Source organism: Microcaecilia unicolor, chromosome 4, assembly GCF_901765095.1.
Source record: "Microcaecilia unicolor chromosome 4, aMicUni1.1, whole genome shotgun sequence".
NCBI lineage: Eukaryota > Metazoa > Chordata > Amphibia > Gymnophiona > Siphonopidae > Microcaecilia > Microcaecilia unicolor.
Window position 1 is genome coordinate 267244451 of NC_044034.1, and position 23783 is coordinate 267268233.

The window sequence follows — 23783 nt, forward strand, 5'->3', positions numbered from 1 at the left end:
CAGGACTTACTGGACTGAGCCTGCAGACGGACTGGACCAACAGGATTCTCACACCAGACACAGGATTCTAAACAAGCTTGACTAAAACAGGGTTCTGGACTTCTGGATTCAGGAGACTCAGACAGGGTATCGGATACAGAAACAAGCTTGATTGAAACAAGGTTCAGGATCAGGGTACTCAGACAGGAAGGAAAGGAAGCCAAAAACAGGCAGGGTTGGAATCAAAACAGAGGTGCCCACAGGCACGCAGACAAGACAAGGCTGAAGCTCCAGTAGCTGACCAACACAGACCGAGAACAGAGCAATGGCTGAAGCTCCAGTAGCTGACAAACACAGACAGAGAACAGAGCAATGGCTGAAGCTCCAGTAGCTGACAAACACAGACAAAGAACAGAACAGAACTCAAGACAAGAGCAAACAGAAGTGCCACAGGCACACCAATTAGAAGCAAGGCAGAAATGCAAACTGCATACAAACTAACCTTGACCTTTGGAGATGCAAAGGCCCTGAATGGAAGAACACCACTTCCTTGTCAAGGCCCTGACTGATGATGTCACAACTACAGGACAAGGCAGAAAGCATACTGAAGCACAGAGAGGCTAAACACACACAGGTGCAGTATAGTGGAGCAATTAGAGCCATGCTGGAAGCAGCCAGCACACAGAGACAGAGATAACTCAGGAAGAACAGACAGAAGCCAGCTCGGAAGCTGACCGCCGGAAATAAGGTGAGTCAGAGGGGTCACGACCACAATCGTGACATAATAATACTTGGCTATAACAGACAGAATCATAAATAGCTAGCATTTCTGTTAATTTATCACAATAGAATATATCCAAAAACATTTTCAAAAGCAATATATTTTAATGCTGATATTGTCTAGTACAAACTGAAAAAAGTTCAAGCAATACATTTCTATTGCATGAACTTTTAATTATTAGTTGCTATTTTATGTGCTGACAAGAAACCACTGTCTGATTCTATGTTATTTTCTTCTGTTACGTAATGCATCCAATAAAGAGAACAAAAAAAATGTATGCTCAAAAAAAAAAAAAAAAGGTTCATGCAAACCCTTCAAAAACCCCTAAACAATGACCAAAGCAAAAGTATATACAAATAAATGAATAAAGGCAGTAACCTGTTTAATCAACTTAGAACACCATCAGGCTCATTTTCGAAAGAGGACGCCCATCTTTCGACACAAATCGGAAGATGGGCGTCCTTCTCACAGGGTCGCCCAAATCAGTATAATCGAAAGCCGATTTTGGACATCCCCAACAGCTTTTTGTCGCAGGGATGGCCAAAGTTCACGGGGGCGTGTCAGAGGTGTAGCGAAGGCAGGACTTGGGCATGCCTAACACATGAACATCCTTGACTCATAATGGAAAAACAAGGGTGTCCCTGACTAGCACTTACTTTACCTGGCCCTGTTTTTCTTACGATCAAGGCACAAAAAAGTGCCCAAACTGACCAGATGACCACCAGAGAGAATCCCCTTACTTCCCCAGTGGTCACTAACCCCCTCCCACCCTCAAAAGTTTTAAAAATATTTTGTGCCAGCCTCAACAGCACTATGCAGGTCCCTGGAGCAGTTTTAGTGGGTGTAGTGCACTTCAGGCAGGCGGACCCAGGTCCATCCCCCCCTACCTGTTACACTTGTGGTGGTAAATGTGAGCCCTCCAAAACCCACCACAAACCCACTGTACCCACATCTAGGTGCCCCCCTTATCCGTAAGGGCTATGGTAGTGGTGTACAGTGGTGGGTACTGGGATTTGGGGGGCTCAGCACACAAGATAAGGGAGCTATGTACCTGGAAGCAATTTCTGAAGTCCACAGCAGTGCCCCCTAGGGTGCCCAGTTGGTGTCCTGGCATGTCAGGGGGACCAGTGCACTACGAATGCTGGCTCCTCCCACGACCAAAGGGCTTACATTTGGTCATTTCTGAGATGGGCGTCCTTGGTTTCCATTATCGCTGAAAATCAGAAACGACCAAGTCTAGGGACGACCATCTCTAAGGACAACCTAAATTTCAACATTTGGACGCCCCCGACTGTATTATCAAAACGAAAGATGGACATCCATCTTGTTTCCATAATATGGGTTTCCCCGCCCCTCCATTGGGACGTTTTGAGAGGACGTCCTCAGCAAAACTTGGGTAACCCTTTCGGTTATGCCCCTCCATATCTAATCCTTTAGCAAAACTACTCTATATGTATTTCAAAATGCTCCAGTCTGAAGTTAATGTGCACTGTACAATAATGCCAAAAATTCTGCATTATTTATTTTATAATACAATTTTGCAAAATGACTTCACACTAAATACTTACCTCTCAATATCATTTTCTCGATTCAAAATTTCCATGAAATTGTCTTTCATTCTCAGGTATGTAAATCCAAGTCTGCATGCAGACAAAAAAACAAAACAAAACACATTTGGACCAAGTAATGCTGAGGCTTAGCATGACGTTCATGAAAAACTTTAGGGCACCTTCGGCACACAGGGTTTCCAATTTTGGTCCTCAAGAGCCACAAACAGATCTAGTCTTCAGGGATTACATTTTTGCACCATTTCATTGTGTGCTAATTTACCCCCTTTGTTTACAAAGCTGTGATAACTGCTGCCGCAAGGCAATGCTGACAGCCATTAGCATGGCTTTGTAAACAGGGGAGTTAAAATGTGCTAACTCAGATTGAAATAAAAACAGGAAATAAAAAAATTAAATGAAATTTTGCCTTACATACTGCTACTGGTTTTCAGGATAACTAAGAAATGCAAAACAAACAGTCTTGTTTTCAGCTCATCTGATGAATATTCATCATACATATACCAAACACCACACTTATTGATGACTGTGCTTGTCATCACTGTATCAAAGAGTGATATTTTCAACTTTACTTCATGTGTAGCCAAGATAGCTCAAAAAGCACAAAACAATAAAACAAACAAAACACATTTCACATATATACTGTTTATTCAACCTGATAACATTAGTCATCAGTAACATTTATACAAGACCCAATATCCTAAAAATAAGAAATATGTTCATTTATGACATCCACTAATCTTCCTAATTATATACATTCCTATTAAAATAGCCAAAGGTCCTATAGCGCACTAGTAGAATAATAAGGTTGTTCTGTCCCCATATTCACAAAGGCAGGTTGTTTATTTTTTATATGTATATGTCGGACATTGTTATATTAGATTGCATTGCTTGTGCCTTTATAAAAGGCAAGAAGTGCCTTTGGACTACAAATATTAGTCTTTCTGCAGTGTGTTCTGTAATAGGCTTTTCATGAGCACATGTCCCAGTTCCCTACATCTTGAGGGACTTTTCCTAGTCGCTGGTTTCTTCTCTCTCCATTGAGTAAAATGAATCTGTCTGCAGCATACTTGTTATGGACTGAATCTAACACTGTGCTTGTTGCTTTAAGCCTTTCAAAAGCCTTGTAACATCACCAAATTTTCATCATTTAAAGTACTGACAGCATTACTCATCAGCCAGTGCTGAGATTTCTGAGTGAGCTGGTAGAGGGTGATTCCCAATTCTGCAGGGCAGAGACTCTTGTGCATCACTAGAAACTGTAAATCATACTTTGTTTGATTTGCATTAAAGAAGTTTCAATTCAAGAGTTTTGAGTCTTCACAGTGATGTTCTATACTATGGTTTAGCTGACAGTCTAGCTAAGCGTATGAAACATCACTTCTGCAAGGACTATACAAAGGTTATCCTAAACCCACCAGATAAGATAACAGCAGCAAATCTAAAATCAGAGATTCACCAAAACCTGTACAGATAATTTTAAAAAATGTTTACTATTAATCACAAAATTAAAGGTATTTTCTAAAAATTATTTATGTTTTTAATTTCCTACTGCAGCTCCTTGTGACTCTGGGCAAATCACTTAAACCTCCACTGCCCCAGGCACAAAATAAGAACCTGTATATAATATATAAATTGCTTTAAATGTAACCATACAAACCCTAGCTATACTACTGGCTAGGACCATATACTCCATCAAAAACAGCACTAATTTACTGTAGCTCGACTGAAAAAGTACTTTAACAATCAGCCAACTGTAAAAGATTGTGAACTCCTACAGGATAATTACTCCATGAAAAAACTACTTCAGGAATACTGTTGGAAGACAAGGTGATTTTCTGACCAGAACTCTTTCCTAAAGCCATTCACCGAATTGATGAATTGGGCCGCAAGTGATACAACTGAACCTTCAATCACAGTTATTGGCGACCCCCCTTGTCACTCACCTTCACAAATGATATTCTAAGTGCTAAAGCATAACAACTGAGCTAGAAGTTGTGCATCACATTTCAGAGCCTGGAACGGGCATGATTGAATGGCGGATCAAAAAAAGTAACAGCCGCAATGAATGCTATTCTTCCATTACTGGACTGGAATTAGGGCCTCAGATATTGCCGAGTACTGAAACTGAACCTTAGAAAACATTTGGAAGAAACTGAAAACTTCCAGTTATGGCTCAGGTGTACACTTTCAGACATTTTCCACACACCTTAGAATACGAAAATACTGTAATCCAGAGAAACAGCAAGTACAGTAGGAATCATAATAGGAAGAGTTCTATATACAAGGAGCATGTACAACAGTTTAATCTCATTCACTGCTTGTATTGCAAGATGAATGCCACTTCAGTGCAATCACATTCATATTCACTTTCCAGTCGTAAACATAAATAGATATTATAATGAGATGAAGGCATCACAATTTACACGTTTCCTGTTTCTGTCATGACCAGTTTTAATGCGGTTACATTGGCTTCTATTTTATGGCAGGTTTTTATTTATTTATTTTTTGGTGGATATGTTTTAAACTTATGGTCTTGACTTTTAAAGCTTTAAGTGATGAGACTCCAAAATTTATAGCTGCCACGTTTAAGATCTACGCCTCTACATATACCCCGAAAACTATGGATAAAGGCCTCCTTGAGGTTTCTACATTCAAGTACATCAGATTAGAAGGGTATAAAGAACCCATTTTTATGGCTGCAGGCCCAAAACTGTGGAATACCTTACCCTCGAGTCTGCGACTGTCAGAATCGTGCCCATGTTTCAGGCTCTCAGTCATCTCGCCACCTGGTGGCCAGACCTGGTGGCTGCATTGGACTGTCTGTGTGCTGTTTCCCATGTTCTAGAAATCATGCCGGTCCGGATCTTCCAGCCTCCCAGACTGTCTTGGGATTTTTGGAACTTAGCAGCACCCTTACCTGGTGAACTCCCTTGTTGTGGCCTTTATTAGCCACCTGGAAGCTTCTGTGTTTGCCTTTGCATCGCCTAAGGTCTCTGGTATGCTGGTGTGCGCTGTGCACTTCTGCCTAGTCCAGTTTATTGTCTGAGATTCTTGCCTGATTCTAGTCTAGTCTTTGTGTAGTTTATCTTGTACTGTATTGCTTGTTTCCCAGTCTTGTTTCTTGTTTGTATTTCTCTGTATTTCTCTGTCTAGTTCTTGGTTGTCTGTGTTTCTTGTTTAGTGGCTGCCTGGCAGCTTTCAGTTCTGTCTCTTATCTGTCTGTGTTTCCTTTCTTAGTGGCTGCTTTGCAGCTTTCAGTCCTGACCCTTAAGCCTGTCCATCTCCTGCCTAGTGTAGTATTGTCTGTCTGTGAGTCCTAGCCCAGTTTCCTGCTTTGCTGCCCATGTTTATTCCTTTCCCCTCTGACCCTCAGTCCCTGTTCAGCCTAGTGGGTATCCAGTTCCTGCCCTGTCTGGTAAGTCCTGCCGGCCGCCTGCACCCAGGGGCTTAACTCCTGAGGAACGGCGGTCAAGTGCAGGTGAAGTTTAGCTGTCCCTGTCAGAGTTCTGCCTTGTCTCTGGTGTGGGGTGGTTTTGCCTACCAATGCTGCTCCACGGCAGTGGCCCAAGGGCTCACGAACCTAGTTTCTGCCTTGAAAACCTAACAGCGGCAGACTCAGTCCTTACTTTTAGAAAACATTTCAAAGCATTGTTTTTTTTTAGCAAGTCTTTTCTTTGAGTTAGCACTATGCTGGTTTTTATCATGTTCCGCTCAATTTTAGAGTATCAGATATTATTTAATGAGTTTTAAGCTTTTGAAATTGTATTGCTTTTGTGTTTTATGATGCATGTTTTTTTGCAAGCCACCTAGAATTGTAGATAGTGTGGAATATACATTTTAAAAAATAAATAAAAATTTTAAACAATTTCTAGACCTATCTACAATAAACATACATAAGTTATATATGAATTGAAATATACACAAAATAAGGTAAATATAAGGGAACTATGGGGTGTTAGAACAATCTAGATAAGAATCGCTGACAAAAAACAAGACATCAGTAGAGAATTCACGAAGTTCAGATATTGATACGTTAATATGAGCAATACCTCTGTATACCCTCCACCAAAGCTACTTCATCGGGGGATGATGAAATGTATATACAAGGTCTTCCTGAAAGCTGGTTTGCTTTCTTTGGCCCATCTACCTGGTCATCATCTTTCACTTGCACAGTGTGACAAAGGCACAAGGCACGGAAAAAGAGCTCTTCTCTTTCCTAGTCAAACAAGCATAAAATAATTAAATGAGGCATTCATTTTCTGTTGCTTACACAGCCACTGAAAACACCAGAATAGGGAGACTCTACAAGAAAGAGAGAGGGGTGAAAGGTGCGTTTTTCTATATAACAGAACCAAGTTCCAAGGTAAATGTTAAATTTGTCACAGTAAAAAGAGTAAAGAGTGCAATTTATTCACAAAATTACATTTTCACTTTTCATATAGCCACAGTAGCAGATTTTAAATGAGTCACTGTTTTAACAAAATTTTATCACAAAATAAAAACACTTACCATTCTTGGCATTTGTGTACATGGAACCCAGTAATGCCTCTTTATAGTGCAGGGTAACTGCCAGAAAAGTTTCTTAGACATTAAAAACCTGAAAAACTGTACTAAGAGGACTTCTATTACTTAATGCCCTCAGACTAAGCTGCGGTAGAAAGTGGCATTAGCGTGCCTTTGTGTGGGTCTTTCCCGTGCACTAAGGCCATTTTTACCACAGCAGTAAAATGGTCAATTTTCTATATTAATGGGCATGCCCTGTTGCCTTTAGACTGTGGCTATTAAAAGAAATTACCACATGAGCACCATTTTCTAGGTGATAACAGCTCATGTGATAATCCTGTACTGATCAGTTAATGCATGGTAACGTAGATGCGCTAACTAATTAGTGCAGGCATGCCTATTCTCCATTCACCAGGCATGTCCCCTCAACAAAAAAATAGAAAATATTTTTTTTAATGCACAAGTAATGTGGCAACATTTGGAATTTACCACAGGGTGCCTGAGGGCGTCCTGCAATAAGCCCTTTTAAGCTGTGATACGTGCATGCTAGTGCTTACTGCAGTTTAGTAAAAGGATCCCTTGCTGATTATGTAAGTCTTGTCAGTTTTCTTTATACCTACTTGCACACATGTTTTAGTGGTCAATTTAAGTGTTACAGATTGATTTTTATGTTTATTATTGGCTAAATGCTTAAGGGCAATTTTCAAACTACTCTTGTGCTACAAAGTCTGGGTACTTTTAACTACAATCTTTGAACTTGTTTTCAAAGTGGAAGTATGCACATATACACTCACCTTGAAAACTGCTGAAGGAAAACAGTACCCACAAAAATCTGTACCAGATTTTTCTGTGGATACGTTTTTTGATTGAATAAGGTATGTCATTTTAAAATATCCTAAACTATGTGTGTTTTACACATAGTAAATGACGGCAGATAAAGACCTGAATGGTCCATCCAGTCTGCCCAACAAGATAAACTCATTTTACATGGTTTTCTCACTCAACCCAAACTCACTCCAGAATCTCTCCACTACGATTCTGTTTACATATGCACATCGCAGAAATACGTTTGCACTTCTGCCCATATATAATCCCCATCTACTATAATAAAACTCACCCTCAACGTTCTGAGGACACTGACGTCAGTGAAGCCAAGCCCTGACTTCCTTCAAAAAGGTTCGAAGGTTCGTGGTGGTGAAGCCACCAAAATCGGCTTTTAACAAGCAATTAGCACTAATTAGATTTAATTGGAATTTATATGCCTAAATTTTACATGTGAGTAAATAAAAGGGGGGGCAGGTCATGGGCAGAACAGGGGCATTCTATCATTTACACGCATTGTTACAGAATAAGGGGGATACACACCTAATTACAGCATGTTCATTTGCACCATGTTTCAGTTGGCGCAAATGGCCATGTCTAAAGTTAGGCATGATTTACAGGCATAAGTGCTATTCTATATACCATGCCTAACTTTGAGCACAGCTTATAGAATACTGCTTTTTTCAATGGCGTACACAGAACTCAGCCCCTAGGGGCAATTTCTGTGGTTAAAACGTTACCCAAGGAACTACAATTTCCTCCCAATATTATTGTCTTGTACATATTCTATGATTCTTGTACTTAGGGTGGTGGACTTTGGTCCTGGGGAACTGAGTTCGATTCCCGGCACAGGCAGCTCCTTGTGACTCTGGGCAAGTCACTTAACCCTCCATTACCTGCCGCATAGAGCCTGCCATGAGTGGGAAAGCGCGGGGTACAAATGTAACAAAAATAAATAAATAAAAAATGTATGTTTTACGTTTATATTTGGATTGTGAACTGCTCTACACTTTGTAAAAACAAAGACAGAAAATGAAATATAATAAAACACAGTGTTAGTCTGATGAGGGCTGACAAAACGTAAAAGCATGGGAAATGTCAGGAAAGAAAAGCCACGCTATACCAATGATTTTGTCCCATTTTAAATGGCTTACAAAAATCATTAATACCAGATTCAGCCATGGCAGACTGTGGAAAATATACAAAGCAGATCGTTGATGGATAAAAATGATTTTAATAATAAATTAGAATATGCATACAATAGCCCGACACAGGCCGTGTTTCGCCCTACTGGGCTGCTTCAGGGGCTACAAAACAAAATAATATATAATAAATAATCAAATATAAAGTTAAAATTGAAATTAGAATTAAAAAAATTCCATCTAAATCCCACAGAATTTACATGTATATAAAAGAACAGATAAATCAAAACATACATATATATATATATATATATATATAGTAAAATATCACATAAATCAAAATATACATATATCATAAATATCATATATATAAAAGAACAGATAGATCAAAACATACATATATATACAGTAAAATATCGCATTAAAAAAATCAATGTTCTAAATAGTATTATCATGATTATGTTATGCTTGTAAATACAAACAAAAACTGAATGAAATGCATAAGACACCCACCTCTTCAATGTTTCTCCACTACCAAAGGAGGAGTAAAATGATAAAAGCAACTGTGATATACTAAAAAATGAAAAACAATTATGTTAAAAATAGAATGATCATAAGCTCATGGAATAAAAAATTGATTATGGGGTATCAAAATAATTAAATGAATAATGAAGGATGGAAAAGAAAAGAAGAAGAAAGATAAAAGAAAAAGGACTCACATATACAGTTGATATCTTGAAAAAACGGCTCTCTCAGAGATGTTGAAACCAATGATCAATAGCCTGCATGAAATAGTATCACTCATAAGTATGTAGTCATGCAGGAATAGCGATAATTCTTACGATAGGAGTATATATAGCAAAGTCTCCACTTATCTCCCAGCTTGCCTAAAACGCCAGAAATATGGCAAAATAGATAGCAAAATTGGCTAAAGATCTGCATTCACTCAATCAAATCGCCACTTATCTAAAACGCTGGGACCAAAATCAGAATATCATAATTATAAATGTGTGTAAGTGAAAAAAGAAATTCACAATACTCCTGAATGGCATCACTAATCGATTGTGTCACTCATAAGTTCAGTATAAATAAAAATGCTGTGCCGATAGAACTACAAATGCCACGTGAAAAAGATATATGTCCCACTATGTTTACTCCCTAGCAAAGACCATTAGTAACAACAAATCAAATGTTGAAAGTGTGTATAGAACAAATTTTGGCTGAAAACTTACATACAGTCAATCAGACAGTCACTTATCTCCCAGAATGCCGAAAAAACTCTGTGGGCAAAACCGGAAGTGATTAAAAAAGGAAGAAGGGGGGGGGGGTGTCAAAGTGCTTCAGTACTACAGAAATTATCAGTCTACAATATCTCAGATAGAAAACTAACAGATACAGAGAAGAATGTTCTTAGTAAAGGTCTGTCGTTTGTACCTACACCAAAATATAATGCTTTTAAGACCAGAGTAGAATTTTTTAAATTTGTAAGGAAATTAAAAATTATGGAATTTTTTTCCAAAAAAACATCTGACTATAATGATCAATCAATAGTAAAAAACAATAGTAAATGGCTCCCACCTGGCAATACCCATCACATAATACAAACATATGAAACGGTTGTGCTTAAAGATATAGCAGCACTGGAGAAACAAGACCACAAGAGAATTTTTCATAATCTAACCAAAGAAGAAAATGCTGCAATTAAAACATTACAGAAAGATCAAAGCATTGTAATTAAACCAGCCGATAAAGGTGGAGCCGTCGTAGTTATGAATAGGACAGATTATATTGATGAGGTACATAGACAGCTTAATGATCCAACTTTTTACAAAATACTAAGTAAGGATCCAACAACAAAAATTCAAAGTGAAATTTCCTCATTAGTTGAAATAGGTAGGAAAGCACAGTACCTAACTGAAAAAGAGGCTAGTTTTTTAGTGGTAAAAGAACCAATCATACCAACTATATATATTCTTCCCAAAATACACAAGTCTTTGACAAAACCTCCAGGCAGACCAATTGTATCTGCGTGTGGCTCCTTATTAGAACCTTTATCAATTTTCACAGACAAGTTCCTGCGCCCTTTGGTTCATAAGATTCCTTCTTACACCCGGGATTCATCTGACATCATCAATATGCTTAATACAATCACCCCAAGTAAAGACATGCTTTTGGTCACTTTTGACGTAGAGAGTCTGTATACCAATATCCCACAGAAAGAATCATTAAAAATCATTGAAGAAAAGTTATTAAATCAAAACATATGACCTAGGATACCAACACAGTTTATTGTTGAACTTGCAACAATAGCACTCACTAAAAACTTTTTTGCGTTTGATGGTATGTTTTACCAACAAATAAAAGGCACAGCGATGGGTGCAACATTCGCACCATCCATAGCCAATCTTTATGTAGCTCATTTTGAAGAAAAATTTATTACAAAGAATAGATATATAGACCATATATATATTTGGAAGAGATATATTGACGATATTTTCATGATCTGGAAAGGAACAGAGATGGAGTTAAAGGACTTTCACAACTGGTTAAATACCCGAGATGTAAATTTAAAATTCCAAATACATTTTGATGAAAGAAGAATTCCCTTTCTAGACATAAATATAAATATAATGCAAAATAGATTCACTACTGACATTTACCGCAAACCTACGGATGTCAATAAATTTCTACATTACAAAAGTTGTCATAGTAGGAGTTTGAAAGCCAACTTACCTTATAGTCAATTCCTACGTCTGAGACGCCTTTGCTCAGAGCCAAGAACATACGCAATTAGATCTAGAGATATGTCTAGTCGGTTTAAAGAAAAGGGATATCCCTTGAAATGCATTAAAGATGGCTTTCACAAGGCATCCAATAGTTCGAGGAATGTATTGTTAAATCCAATTCAGAGAAAAAATGAGAATAAAATAGTTTGCACATTACCGTTTACCAGTATGTCTAGTTCTATAGTTAATATTATCAAAAGACATTGGCATCTATTGGAAAATTTAGAAGTATTTCAACAAAAAAAAGTGATAGTTGCATATAAGCGAGAACGCAATTTAAAAGATTTTTTAGTTCCATCCACATTACCTGGCGCAGACACTGCATTAAGTAAGCTACCACCTGGCCACTTTCCCTGTGGTGGATGTTCAGTATGCAATGTCAATATTAAGACTAGAAGTCTCCATATACCATCAGCAAATAAAGATATTCAATTACAACATTTTTCTAACTGTAAAACAAGTAATGTTGTATATATTGCCATGTGTCCTTGTAAACTGGTATATGTAGGTAAAACCAAAAGGAAACTGAATGTTAGAATTATTGAACACAGAAGTGCAATGAATCGTAAATTAATAGAAAAACCATTGGTACAACACTCGATAGCATTGGGCCACAAATTTGAGGATTATAGGTTTTGTGCAATCTATGTATATAAAAATAAATGGAGAGGTGGACCAATTGATATTCATTTATTACGAAAAGAGCAGGAATTTATTTTCGAATTCAACACCCTTCACCCATATGGTTTAAATGCCGAAACAGATCTTTCTGTATTTTTATGATTACTAATATGCACAAGACATCCATCCTATATCTGTTTTTAATACCCCCCCATTTTTGGATTAGTATGGTGAGTCTAGTTACCACACGCTTCATAATGGCTATATATTTTATTTATTTTTTATACATATTTTTAGCTATTATAGCAGTATGGGGAGTCTAGTCACCACCCGCTTCTTAATGGCTGTATATATTTGTTGAATATATAATAATTTTATATTACTGTTTTTTATGCAAATATAAAAACATATTTTTAGCTATTATAGCAGCAAATCCAACTTCCTTTTCGCCCCCCTTTTTTTTCCTTTTTTCCTTCTCTCCTTTTTCTTATTTTCTGGCTCCCTCTTATTTTCTGGCTCCCTTTGTTAGCTAGCAATAGATCTTATGACACTCATAGGTCTGCCTGAGTGCTGTTCCTCTCGGCCACGATCTTTTGACCTTTGACCTTTCTATCTTTAATTGCCTTACACTTTGATGCATTCACATGACAAATAGTTTTGTTTTCAAGATCTTCACCAGTGACCCCTTTTATTAGCTAGTAGATCTTTTTATACTCATAGGTTTGCCTGAAGTGCAGTTCCTCTCGGCGATATTCTGGCGATCTTTTGACCTTTGACCTTTCTATTTTTATTTTTAATTGCTTCATACTCTGATGCATTCACATGGCAATTAGTTTTGTTTTCATTTTTACCCAAAGGTCTTTACTAGTGACCCCTTTTATTAGCTAAAGGTTTTTTATTTCACATCGAGGTTTTCTTAAAACTTAGTGACGTCACACTGGAACACAATAAGCCTGCACAGTTCATTTGAACTTTTTAAAAAATATATACATATATATCCTTCCTGCATCTTTCTTGCAGCCTTTTTCAACCCCACCACATATTTACATATCACTTTTTTGATAATTTCTGTAGTACTGAAGCACTTTGACCCCCCCCCCCCTTCTTCCTTTTTTAATCACTTCCGGTTTTGCCCACAGAGTTTTTTCGGCATTCTGGGAGATAAGTGACTGTCTGATTGTATGTAAGTTTTCAGCCAAAATTTGTTCTATACACACTTTCAACATTTGATTTGTTGTTACTAATGGTCTTTGCTAGGGAGTAAACATAGTGGGACATATATCTTTTTCACGTGGCATTTGTAGTTCTATCGGCACAGCATTTTTATTTATACTGAACTTATGAGTGACACAATCGATTAGTGATGCCATTCAGGAGTATTGTGAATTTCTTTTTTCACTTACACACATTTATAATTATGATATTCTGATTTTGGTCCCAGCGTTTTAGATAAGTGGCGATTTGATTGAGTGAATGCAGATCTTTAGCCAATTTTGCTATCTATTTTGCCATATTTCTGGCGTTTTAGGCAAGCTGGGAGATAAGTGGAGACTTTGCTATATATACTCCTATCGTAAGAATTATCGCTATTCCTGCATGACTACATACTTATGAGTGATACTATTTCATGCAGGCTATTGATCATTGGTTTCAACATCTCTGAGAGAGCCGTTTTTTCAAGATATCAACTGTATATGTGAGTCCTTTTTCTTTTATCTTTCTTCTTCTTTTCTTTTCCATCCTTCATTATTCATTTAATTATTTTGATACCCCATAATCAATTTTTTATTCCATGAGCTTATGATCATTCTATTTTTAACATAATTGTTTTTCATTTTTTAGTATATCACAGTTGCTTTTATCATTTTACTCCTCCTTTGGTAGTGGAGAAACATTGAAGAGGTGGGTGTCTTATGCATTTCATTCAGTTTTTGTTTGTATTTACAAGCATAACATAATCATGATAATACTATTTAGAACATTGATTTTTTTAATGCGATATTTTACTGTATATATATGTATGTTTTGATCTATCTGTTCTTTTATATATATGATATTTATGATATATGTATATTTTGATTTATGTGATATTTTACTATATATATATATATATATATATGTATGTTTTGATTTATCTGTTCTTTTATATACATGTAAATTCTGTGGGATTTAGATGGAATTTTTTTAATTCTAATTTCAATTTTAACTTTATATTTGATTATTTATTATATATTATTTTGTTTTGTAGCCCCTGAAGCAGCCCAGTAGGGCGAAACACGGCCTGTGTCGGGCTATTGTATGCATATTCTAATTTATTATTAAAATCATTTTTATCCATCAACGATCTGCTTTGTATATTTTCCATCTTGGAGCTTGCAGATCGTCTGCCCCTTTGTTTCCATGGCAGACTGTGGGGCACATTTTCATAGCACTTAGGCTTACCAAGTTCCCATAGGTTATTATGAGGGGCATTTTCAAAAGAAACGTCTAGGTTTAGATTTGGACGTCTTTGTAAAACGTCCAAATCCTCGGGCGGGGAAAAGCACATTTTCAAAAAAAGATGGACGTCCATCTTTCGTTTCAAAAATACCAAGGATGTCCTGTGATTTGGACATCCTTGTTGTTGGTCCATTTTCGAACAAAAAACGTCCAAATGCACGATGTCCAAAACAGAGGAGAAGTGGCTTAATGGTTAGTGTAGTGGGCTTTGATCTTGGCAACATGGGTTCAATTCCCACTGCTGCTCCTTGAGACTTTGGGCAAGTCAAATATAAAAAGGGCATTTTTGGCTATGACATCTAAGTCTGAATTTGGACGTTTTTTGTAAAACGTCCAAATTCAGAAAAGGAAAGGTCATTTTCTACAAAAAAAAAAAAGTCTATCTTTTCCTTTTGAAAGTGCTGTTTGGAAAAATGTTTTGTGATTTGGGGGGAGTAAGGGGAGGTGATCCCCGAGTCCCCCCAGTGGTCATCTGGTCATTTGGGGCACCTGTTGTGTGGAGTACAGTAGCCGCCTAGTGGTTAGTGCAGCAGACTTTGATCCTGGGGAAGTGGGTTCAATTCCCACTGCAGCTATTCGTTATAAAAACAGGTCTAGCTCAAAACGTCTTTAGTCTTGGACGTCTTTGTTTTGTTCCATTATTGCTGAAAGACATCCATGTCTTAGGAACGCCCAAGTCCTGCCTTGAACACACACCTGGCACACCCCCTTAAGATTTGGACGTCCTTCTGACGGACTGCAGCTGGAGACATCCAAAATCGGGTTTCGATTATACTAATTTGGACGTCTCTGGGAGAAGGATGTCCATGTTCCAATTTATGACAAAAGATGAACGTCCATCTCGTTCGAAAATGAGCCTGTATGTAACTTTGTAAGTCTAAGTGCTTTGAAAATGTGCCTTAAAATATCTCCAACGAAGAGCCAAGCTCTGGGAAAAGCCAAATTGTTCCTTCCAGGTTTGACCAATTCATTATTTGATTCTAGATTTCACCATACAAATGAAATAAACACTGGCAATAGCAATTTACATTGGTGCCTTAGGGGCCCTTTTACTTAAGTGCAGTATTTTTTTTTTCAACTTACTGCACCTTAACTGCAAATCTTTAGGTGTGATAAATACAGGAAATATGCCCAGCATTTAACATACAGGGCAGACACTTACCAAATGGGCCCAACTTTACATACAAGGGCAGCTAGTGCAGGTGCACTACCAGTCGACAGATACAGCACAGATCCAAGGCCGTCTTCAGTGAAATAAAAGGTAAATGCCACAGTAGCACCGCAGCTTACTCCCAACTCCCCCACCCCCCAGCATTCTTCCTCCTATTCCCACACAAGTGGAACCTCCCCCTCATCTTGCCAGGGTGGGCTTCTCTTGGGGGAAGGGATCAGAGGGCACCACACTGTTATTGCAGCATTTACATTTGTACTTTTTTAACTGACAGCAGCAACTGTGCTATTGGACTGCTAGTATTGTGGCTGCACTTAACAAACCCTGCCTCTTGATGGCCACACCCTGTTGCTGCCATGTCACGTGCACCACTTGCCCTTACCTGTGTTGAGCAGCTACCCTGGGTTTTAACCATGCTGGCTAGTTTTAACACATGGCACCTGTTAGTGCTGGCCCACACTAACTGCTTAATGCAGCTTAGTAAAAGAGCCCTTTAGTGAATAGTAAGTTATCACTATTTGTACATACATGCACTTTTAAACCAGCAGTTAATGCTAATTCCAGATTTGCTGTTGACTGCATTCACAGTAGGATAAAATTAACACTCAAGTTCCCCATTAATCCTGGCTAATCTCATCCAAAGAGGGATTTTTGCTCCTGAATTAGTTACTGTGAGGGGAACTAATAAGTCCTTCAAAAGCACGAAGTGTTATATCTTGAAGTTACATGAATTATTTGTACTATGAATTCAGCCTACTGTGCCTAGTTTCTAAATGTATCATTTAAATAACTCGCCTCTTTATTTTTTAGGTTGTTATTTTGCTGCAATTCCCCTTAACATAATAACACAGTAGATGATGGCATATAAAGATATGAACAGACTATTCTGTCTGCTCAAGTCACACTCATCAATTCATGATTGAAACAAACAATGAATGTGATATAAAATATTTGATCCTGGTCTTTATTTGCCATTTCTAGTACACAGACTGTAGAAGTGTGCTCAGTGCTGTCCTTACATTCCAACTACTAGACTTGCTGTCAAAGCCCACTCCAGCATATTACAATCTGTCTTGTCATATACAGGTCACAGACCATAGAAATCTACCCGGCACTGGCCTTAGTTCCTCATTGCCAGAGCCATCGTCTAAGAACCACTCAACACAACATACATGCAGTCACTTAAGTTTTGATTTTTATGCCATCCATTTTCTAATTAGGACTCTTGTGTGTCCATCCTGTGTCTTTTTGAATCTGTCACCATTTTTGTCTTCTCCACCTCCCTCAGGAGGGCATTCCAGGCATCAACCACTCTCGCCATGAAAAAGAATTTCCTGATGTTACTCCTAAGTCTACCACCCCACATCCTCAAGTCAGATGTGTTTCTATATTAATGCCTTTCAAATATTTATAATACAGCAGGTATATAACGCTGATAGACAAGACACAAAGATAGAATGCTGTGGTACAACTGGCTCCACTATTTTAACTTAAAGTTCCTGGGGTTGATATTCAAATAAATTTAACCAGCCATAACAGCTCCTGGCCGGTTAAATTGCCTGTTTTAGGCCAACTGCTAATTTTCAGCGGTAATTAACCGTTAGTGCCACTGAAAATAATCAGTTAGCAACAAACTCATGATGTTCCGGGGCACTTGGCTGGTTATGTGTTGATGTTCAGAACTTAACCGGTCAGATTAACCACACAAATAATACTGCATAAATGTCAATCCTATGTTTATGCAGTAACTCACAGCCGGTTAAGTGCTTAATATCGCACTTAACTAGCTATACTTTAACTGGCTCCACCAACCTGAAAATTCAATGTCAAAGCATAAACATGACCTGGCACCAAATTTCTGAGCATAACGCCAGCAGTGGTTAGCAAAACACTGAATGCTGCTGGCTGAATATTGGGCCCCCTATGTCTCATCGGTCCGTTGAATTAGAATGAAAGTTTCAAGATGCTAGGGCTACCTGTGAAGTGCTGTGTATGCCTGGTAGCTTTATACAAATGCTACCATCACTACTAACAGTAATTTCATTCACATTTTGTTAGAACTACAGAACAAACATACACATACAGTGGGGGAAATAAGTATTTGATCCCTTGCTGATTTTGTAAGTTTGCCCACTGACAAAGACATGAGCAGCCCATAATTGAAGGGTAGGTTATTGGTAACAGTGAGAGATAGCACATCACAAATTAAATCCGGAAAATCACATTGTGGAAAGTATATGAATTTATTTGCATTCTGCAGAGGGAAATAAGTATTTGATCCCCCACCAACCAGTAAGAGATCTGGCCCCTACAGACCAGGTAGATGCTCCAAATCAACTCGTTACCTGCATGACAGACAGCTGTCGGCAATGGTCACCTGTATGAAAGACACCTGTCCACAGACTCAGTGAATCAGTCAGACTCTAACCTCTACAAAATGGCCAAGAGCAAGGAGCTGTCTAAGGATGTCAGGGACAAGATCATACACCTGCACAAGGCTGGAATGGGCTACAAAACCATCAGTAAGACGCTGGGCGAGAAGGAGACAACTGTTGGTGCCATAGTAAGAAAATGGAAGAAGTACAAAATGACTGTCAATCGACAAAGATCTGGGGCTCCACGCAAAATCTCACCTCGTGGGGTATCCTTGATCATGAGGAAGGTTAGAAATCAGCCTACAACTACAAGGGGGGAACTTGTCAATGATCTCAAGGCAGCTGGGACCACTGTCACCACGAAAACCATTGGTAACACATTACGACATAACGGATTGCAATCCTGCAGTGCCCGTAAGGTCCCCCTGCTCCGGAAGGCACATGTGACGGCCCGTCTGAAGTTTGCCAGTGAACACCTGGATGATGCCGAGAGTGATTGGGAGAAGGTGCTGTGGTCAGATGAGACAAAAATTGAGCTCTTTGGCATGAACTCAACTCGCCGTGTTTGGAGGAAGAGAAATGCTGCCTATGACCCAAAGAACACCGTCCCCACTGTCAAGCATGGAGGTGGAAATGTTATGTTTTGGGGGTGTTTCTCTGCTAAGGGCACAGGACTACTTCACCGCATCAATGGGAGAATGGATGGGGCCATGTACCGTACAATTCTGAGTGACAACCTCCTTCCCTCCGCCAGGGCCTTAAAAATGGGTCGTGGCTGGGTCTTCCAGCACGACAATGACCCAAAACATACAGCCAAGGCAACAAAGGAGTGGCTCAGGAAGAAGCACATTAGGGTCATGGAGTGGCCTAGCCAGTCACCAGACCTTAATCCCATTGAAAACTTATGGAGGGAGCTGAAGCTGCGAGTTGCCAAGCGACAGCCCAGAACTCTTAATGATTTAGAGATGATCTGCAAAGAGGAGTGGACCAAAATTCCTCCTGACATGTGTGCAAACCTCATCATCAACTACAGAAGACGTCTGACCGCTGTGCTTGCCAACAAGGGTTTTGCCACCAAGTATTAGGTCTTGTTTGCCAGAGGGATTAAATACTTATTTCCCTCTGCAGAATGCAAATAAATTCATATACTTTCCACAATGTGATTTTCCGGATTTAATTTGTGATGTGCTATCTCTCACTGTTACCAATAACCTACCCTTCAATTATGGGCTGCTCATGTCTTTGTCAGTGGGCAAACTTACAAAATCAGCAAGGGATCAAATACTTATTTCCCCCACTGTATAGAACTCATTCCATCAGGCATGTCTGCTTAAATAAGGTTAATAAAGTATCAAGAAATTACATCTAAAATACTGTTTACTAGTGCTTAACTTTCTATAGGTGAGATTAGAAGGAAGGCTTTCCTTGATGAATAAATACAAATTGTTATACTCATGACACATTACAGTTACAGTTTAGAGAACAAAAAATAGGAGGTAGGGTATACTTTTCCGCCTCCCCCAGGAGAAGAATCAATCATGTCGATTCCCATACAGTTGTGGAGTATTTGGCCATTGCAGATGACATGGGGCACGTAGATATGCCCTTCAATGCAGCACTCAATGAATTCCATGTTGTTCTCTGTTAAGGTTCCTGTTTTATCAGTGAAAATATACTCAACCTGCCAAGAAAAAAAAATTTAAATAAGGGGGGAGGAAAAAAGATTCATGCACAGTTGTGGTTGGATTCTGTACTCCAACACAGCTATTTTATTCAGGTATATTACACATATATATTACATACACACATTTCTATAAAATGTTTTTATGTGACAGAGCAGAGTAAGAGGGAAACAGTCATTAATAACCAGAATAAAGTATATAGGGTTCTCCCTACTTCTCAGCTAACATGGATGGTGATCTCTTCACCCAGTGGTTGAATCCTTGTTACAGGCATAAGACCTAATGTTAAACAGTCAAACACTACAGAATGTTTCTGAGGCAGACCTCCATATGGTCCAGTGGAGGAGTGGCCTAGTGGTTAGGGTGGTGGACTTTGGTCCTGGGGAACTGAGGAACTGAGTTCGATTCCCACTTCAGGCACAGGCAGCTCCTTGTGACTCTGGGCAAGTCACTTAACCCTCCATTGCCCCATGTAAGCCGTATTGAGCCTGCCATGAGTGGGAAAGCGCGGGGTACAAATGTAGCAAAAATAAAAATAAAATATTGTGCAATTTATTTTTATTCTAGGTGGTTTCAGAAGCATTAACAGGTAAAGGTTTGACACTGTCTCTCTGAATAAGGCTTGGTGGCCGTCCTTTGATTTGCCTCTACTTCTGCAAATATGTGACTGTCTGGGTAAACATGGCTAAAGTCATTCATTCGAAAATTGTAAATTAAGAAATTTTGTTTACCCACACTCCTAATCTTGATATTTCTGTAGTACACGGAAAATTGAGATAGTATCCCTTCAGGTCCTTTGGATCCATTAATAAAAGTACTTAAAGAATTAGTTGATAAAGATCTTTTGGCATTTGAACAACAAGCAGCAGCTTTATGGAGGCCTAACAATTTAACACGGAATCAGAGAAGAATTACAACAACTGAGGCTTCAATCTGATAGCATTGTTTCAAGAGCTGATAAAGGTGATGCAACAGCGGTACAATCTAGGATCCAATATTTACAGGAGGCTGAGCATCATTTGAAACAAGATAAATATTACAGATTGCTAGATTGTGATCCCACATTTCAATTGAAAGAAGCTATTAAAACAGGTAGTACATGCTGGTTTGGAAAGAGGGATGTTCACACACAAAGCAGCCACATTTTTGATGGAGACTCATCCTTATATTTTTTCCTAAGATACATAAGAATATACGGCAACTTCCTGGTCACCAGATAGTACAACTAAGAATTCTGTGTTGGAACCTCTCTCTAACTTGTTAGTTTGATTTCTTAATTCATATACAGTTCTTTCCAATTCTTCAAACAAGACACTCTAGTTCACATCTAGTAAGGTTGAAATTTTCTAATTGCATCTCCCTCTTCATTCCCAACTTTGGATATCTATGGCCGAATCTCTGTCTAGTTCCTCTGTCCAAGATGGAGGACCGTAGAAACAATCCATATAGATTTAGGGGCAATCTCCTCTTTCTTAAGCAAATGTCTTTGCTTCCTCCTTTCCATATGCCCCCAACATTTCAGTTGCTTTGATATTATTCTTGACATTAATAGCTACTGTTCCCTTCTTCAGCCTAAGTTAAAAAAAAAAAAAAAAGTCGCCAGTAAAATAATATCCCCTAGAGACAATGTATGGATCCCTCCATCACTGATTTGCATGTCTGGAACGCTGTTGCTTAAACTAAACATCTGTACATGTTGCTTTCCAGTTACTTTTGTTGGATTGCTTATGTTTTGTATAGCCTTTTGCCTGGTCTCCTCTTCTAGTTTGTTGCAGATGAGTGAATTATTGAGATTTCCTCCACTTCCATCATGTTTCATTGCTGGGGGGGTATATCCCAATCTTATCTGCTTCCAGGATGCTATCCCCAATTATCTATTTGGAATACCTGTCAATATATTACCCGAATTTATCACTTCCAATTCTTGTTCCTGCCATAATAGATATATCTAGAACCTTCCAGTTTACACCATGTTTCAAGTCACATATTGAAATGTCTGCTGCTGTTGAAATGCTACAGTCTTGTCCAGGATGGTTAACATCTCCAACTTCTAGAAATCTCTCTGTGCTACACAGCTATTGTTTCTGGCCAGATCATTTGTCCCCAGGTGAATTATTACATCTGTTTCAGAATCCTTACTTTATTCTTTGTTTGCATTTAGTATTTGGTTTCTATTCCTATTAGCTAAAAATCCTGGAAGACATTTCACCTTTTGTGGCCTTCAGACTGTGTGGTACGTAGGAAATACGAAAAGGTCTTCAGGTGGGGTCCCATGGATTAAGCTAGTATAACAAGATATCTACTAATATGGTATACAAAATGCTCATGCATAATTTATTGTTCAATTTTGCTGAATGTGTGTGAAAATCCTGTATTAGAGACTTGGATGGGAATGGGGTTCGTGGGAATCCCGCGGAACCAACGGGAACAGCAGTTCAGCAGGGTTTCCCGTGGAGACGGAAGCCGTTCCTGCAGGGTTCCCGTGGGGTTCGAAACCATTCCTGCAGGAAGTATACGCTGCACTTGTGCCAGCCTCTCACTTACCGAGTACCAAGTTCTTTGAGTGCTGTCTCCTCCTCCTTCTCTTTGCTTTAACAGCACTGATGTGGAAAGTCTCCATTAAGGAGGTGTTAGAGACACAAATAGTGATGGAATTCAAAAAGGCATGGGATGAACACAGAGGAAATGGAAGATGTAAAAAAAAACTAAAATGACTGCACTAAACTTAAATGACTGTGTGTGTGGATGTGTCGAGTGACGCTTAGATGGTGACTTGTATGGTCTGTGTCTCATTAATGGCAATCTGGTTTAGGATGGGCTGGAAAGGGCTTAGTCAGCAACCTTTGTGGCTGGAACATGAGGACAGTGCTGGACAGACTTTTACGGTCTGTTTCCCCACAAATGAGAAGACAAATAGGCTGGAGTGGGCTTTGACGACAACTGCAGCAGTTGGAACATATGGATAGGGCCAGGCGGACTTCTATGGTCTATGTCCCAGAAATGCCAAAGAAAGACCATAATCAAGTATATATTATCACGTTCATTGTTGATTTAATTATGAACTGATAATGACTGTGACTATTGGGCAGACTGGACCGTTCAGGTTTTTATCTGCTGTCACTTATTATGTTACTATTAATCCTCTCTGCTCCCGGGCTGATGCGCAGACCTCAGCTCTGACACAGGCACAAGCATCATATGTCACCTAACCTACTGACGCGTGCATGTGACAACCTCTCAGCACAGTGCCAGTGAATCAGAGACAAGTCTTACATGTACGCACCAGAGTGTTCCAATTTCCAACTTCTGTTCCTTCCTTGCCTGCAGTGCTGCGGCTCGAACCCAGAGAGACACAGAGAGCTGACCGGAATTTTTTTAATGCACCATTAAATTCTTGCGGGGATGGGTAGGGACAGGTTTAAACTCTTGCGGGGATGAGTGGGGATGGATAAGATTCCAGCAGGGACAGGTGGGGATGGGTAAGATTCCAGGGGGGACGGGTAAGATTTCTGCCCACATGCAACTCTCTATTCTGTATCATCCACAGATTCCATTCAGTTACTAAAATGTGACCAAGATAAAGGAACATGCCTCATATTATCTTTAATGTAACATATCATTTCTCCTTCAACTGTGTTGTAGATGTAAATTAATTTTCATTCACTTAGATAATTACATTCTAAAATAAACAAAAAGGCCTTGTGGAAATAAACACAAATAGAACATGGTCTCTGCATCTTAACTAAAGCAAATTTCAGGACAGCCTAATTTTACAGGATGCTGTCTTAGGAAAATGATTATAAAATAGAGTTCACAATAGTCAGAAGAATCAAAATCTAGAAGAAACAAGCAAG

General features: G+C 38.8%; 1 protein-coding gene across 4 annotated transcripts in view; it reads right to left on the minus strand.

Moving 5' to 3' along the window:
* Window positions 1–23783, minus strand: part of ATP11A (ATPase phospholipid transporting 11A) — a 381664-nt gene that overhangs the window by 96303 nt on the left and 261578 nt on the right. For all 4 annotated transcript variants that reach the window (XM_030201529.1, XM_030201532.1, XM_030201531.1 and 1 more), the window contains exons 13-15: window positions 19755–19928; window positions 6378–6544; window positions 2329–2400 (exon numbers count right to left, since the gene is read on the minus strand). In XM_030201529.1, coding sequence (XP_030057389.1) covers window positions 2329–2400; window positions 6378–6544; window positions 19755–19928 — 413 coding nt within the window. The remainder of the gene's footprint in view (window positions 1–2328; window positions 2401–6377; window positions 6545–19754; window positions 19929–23783) is intronic.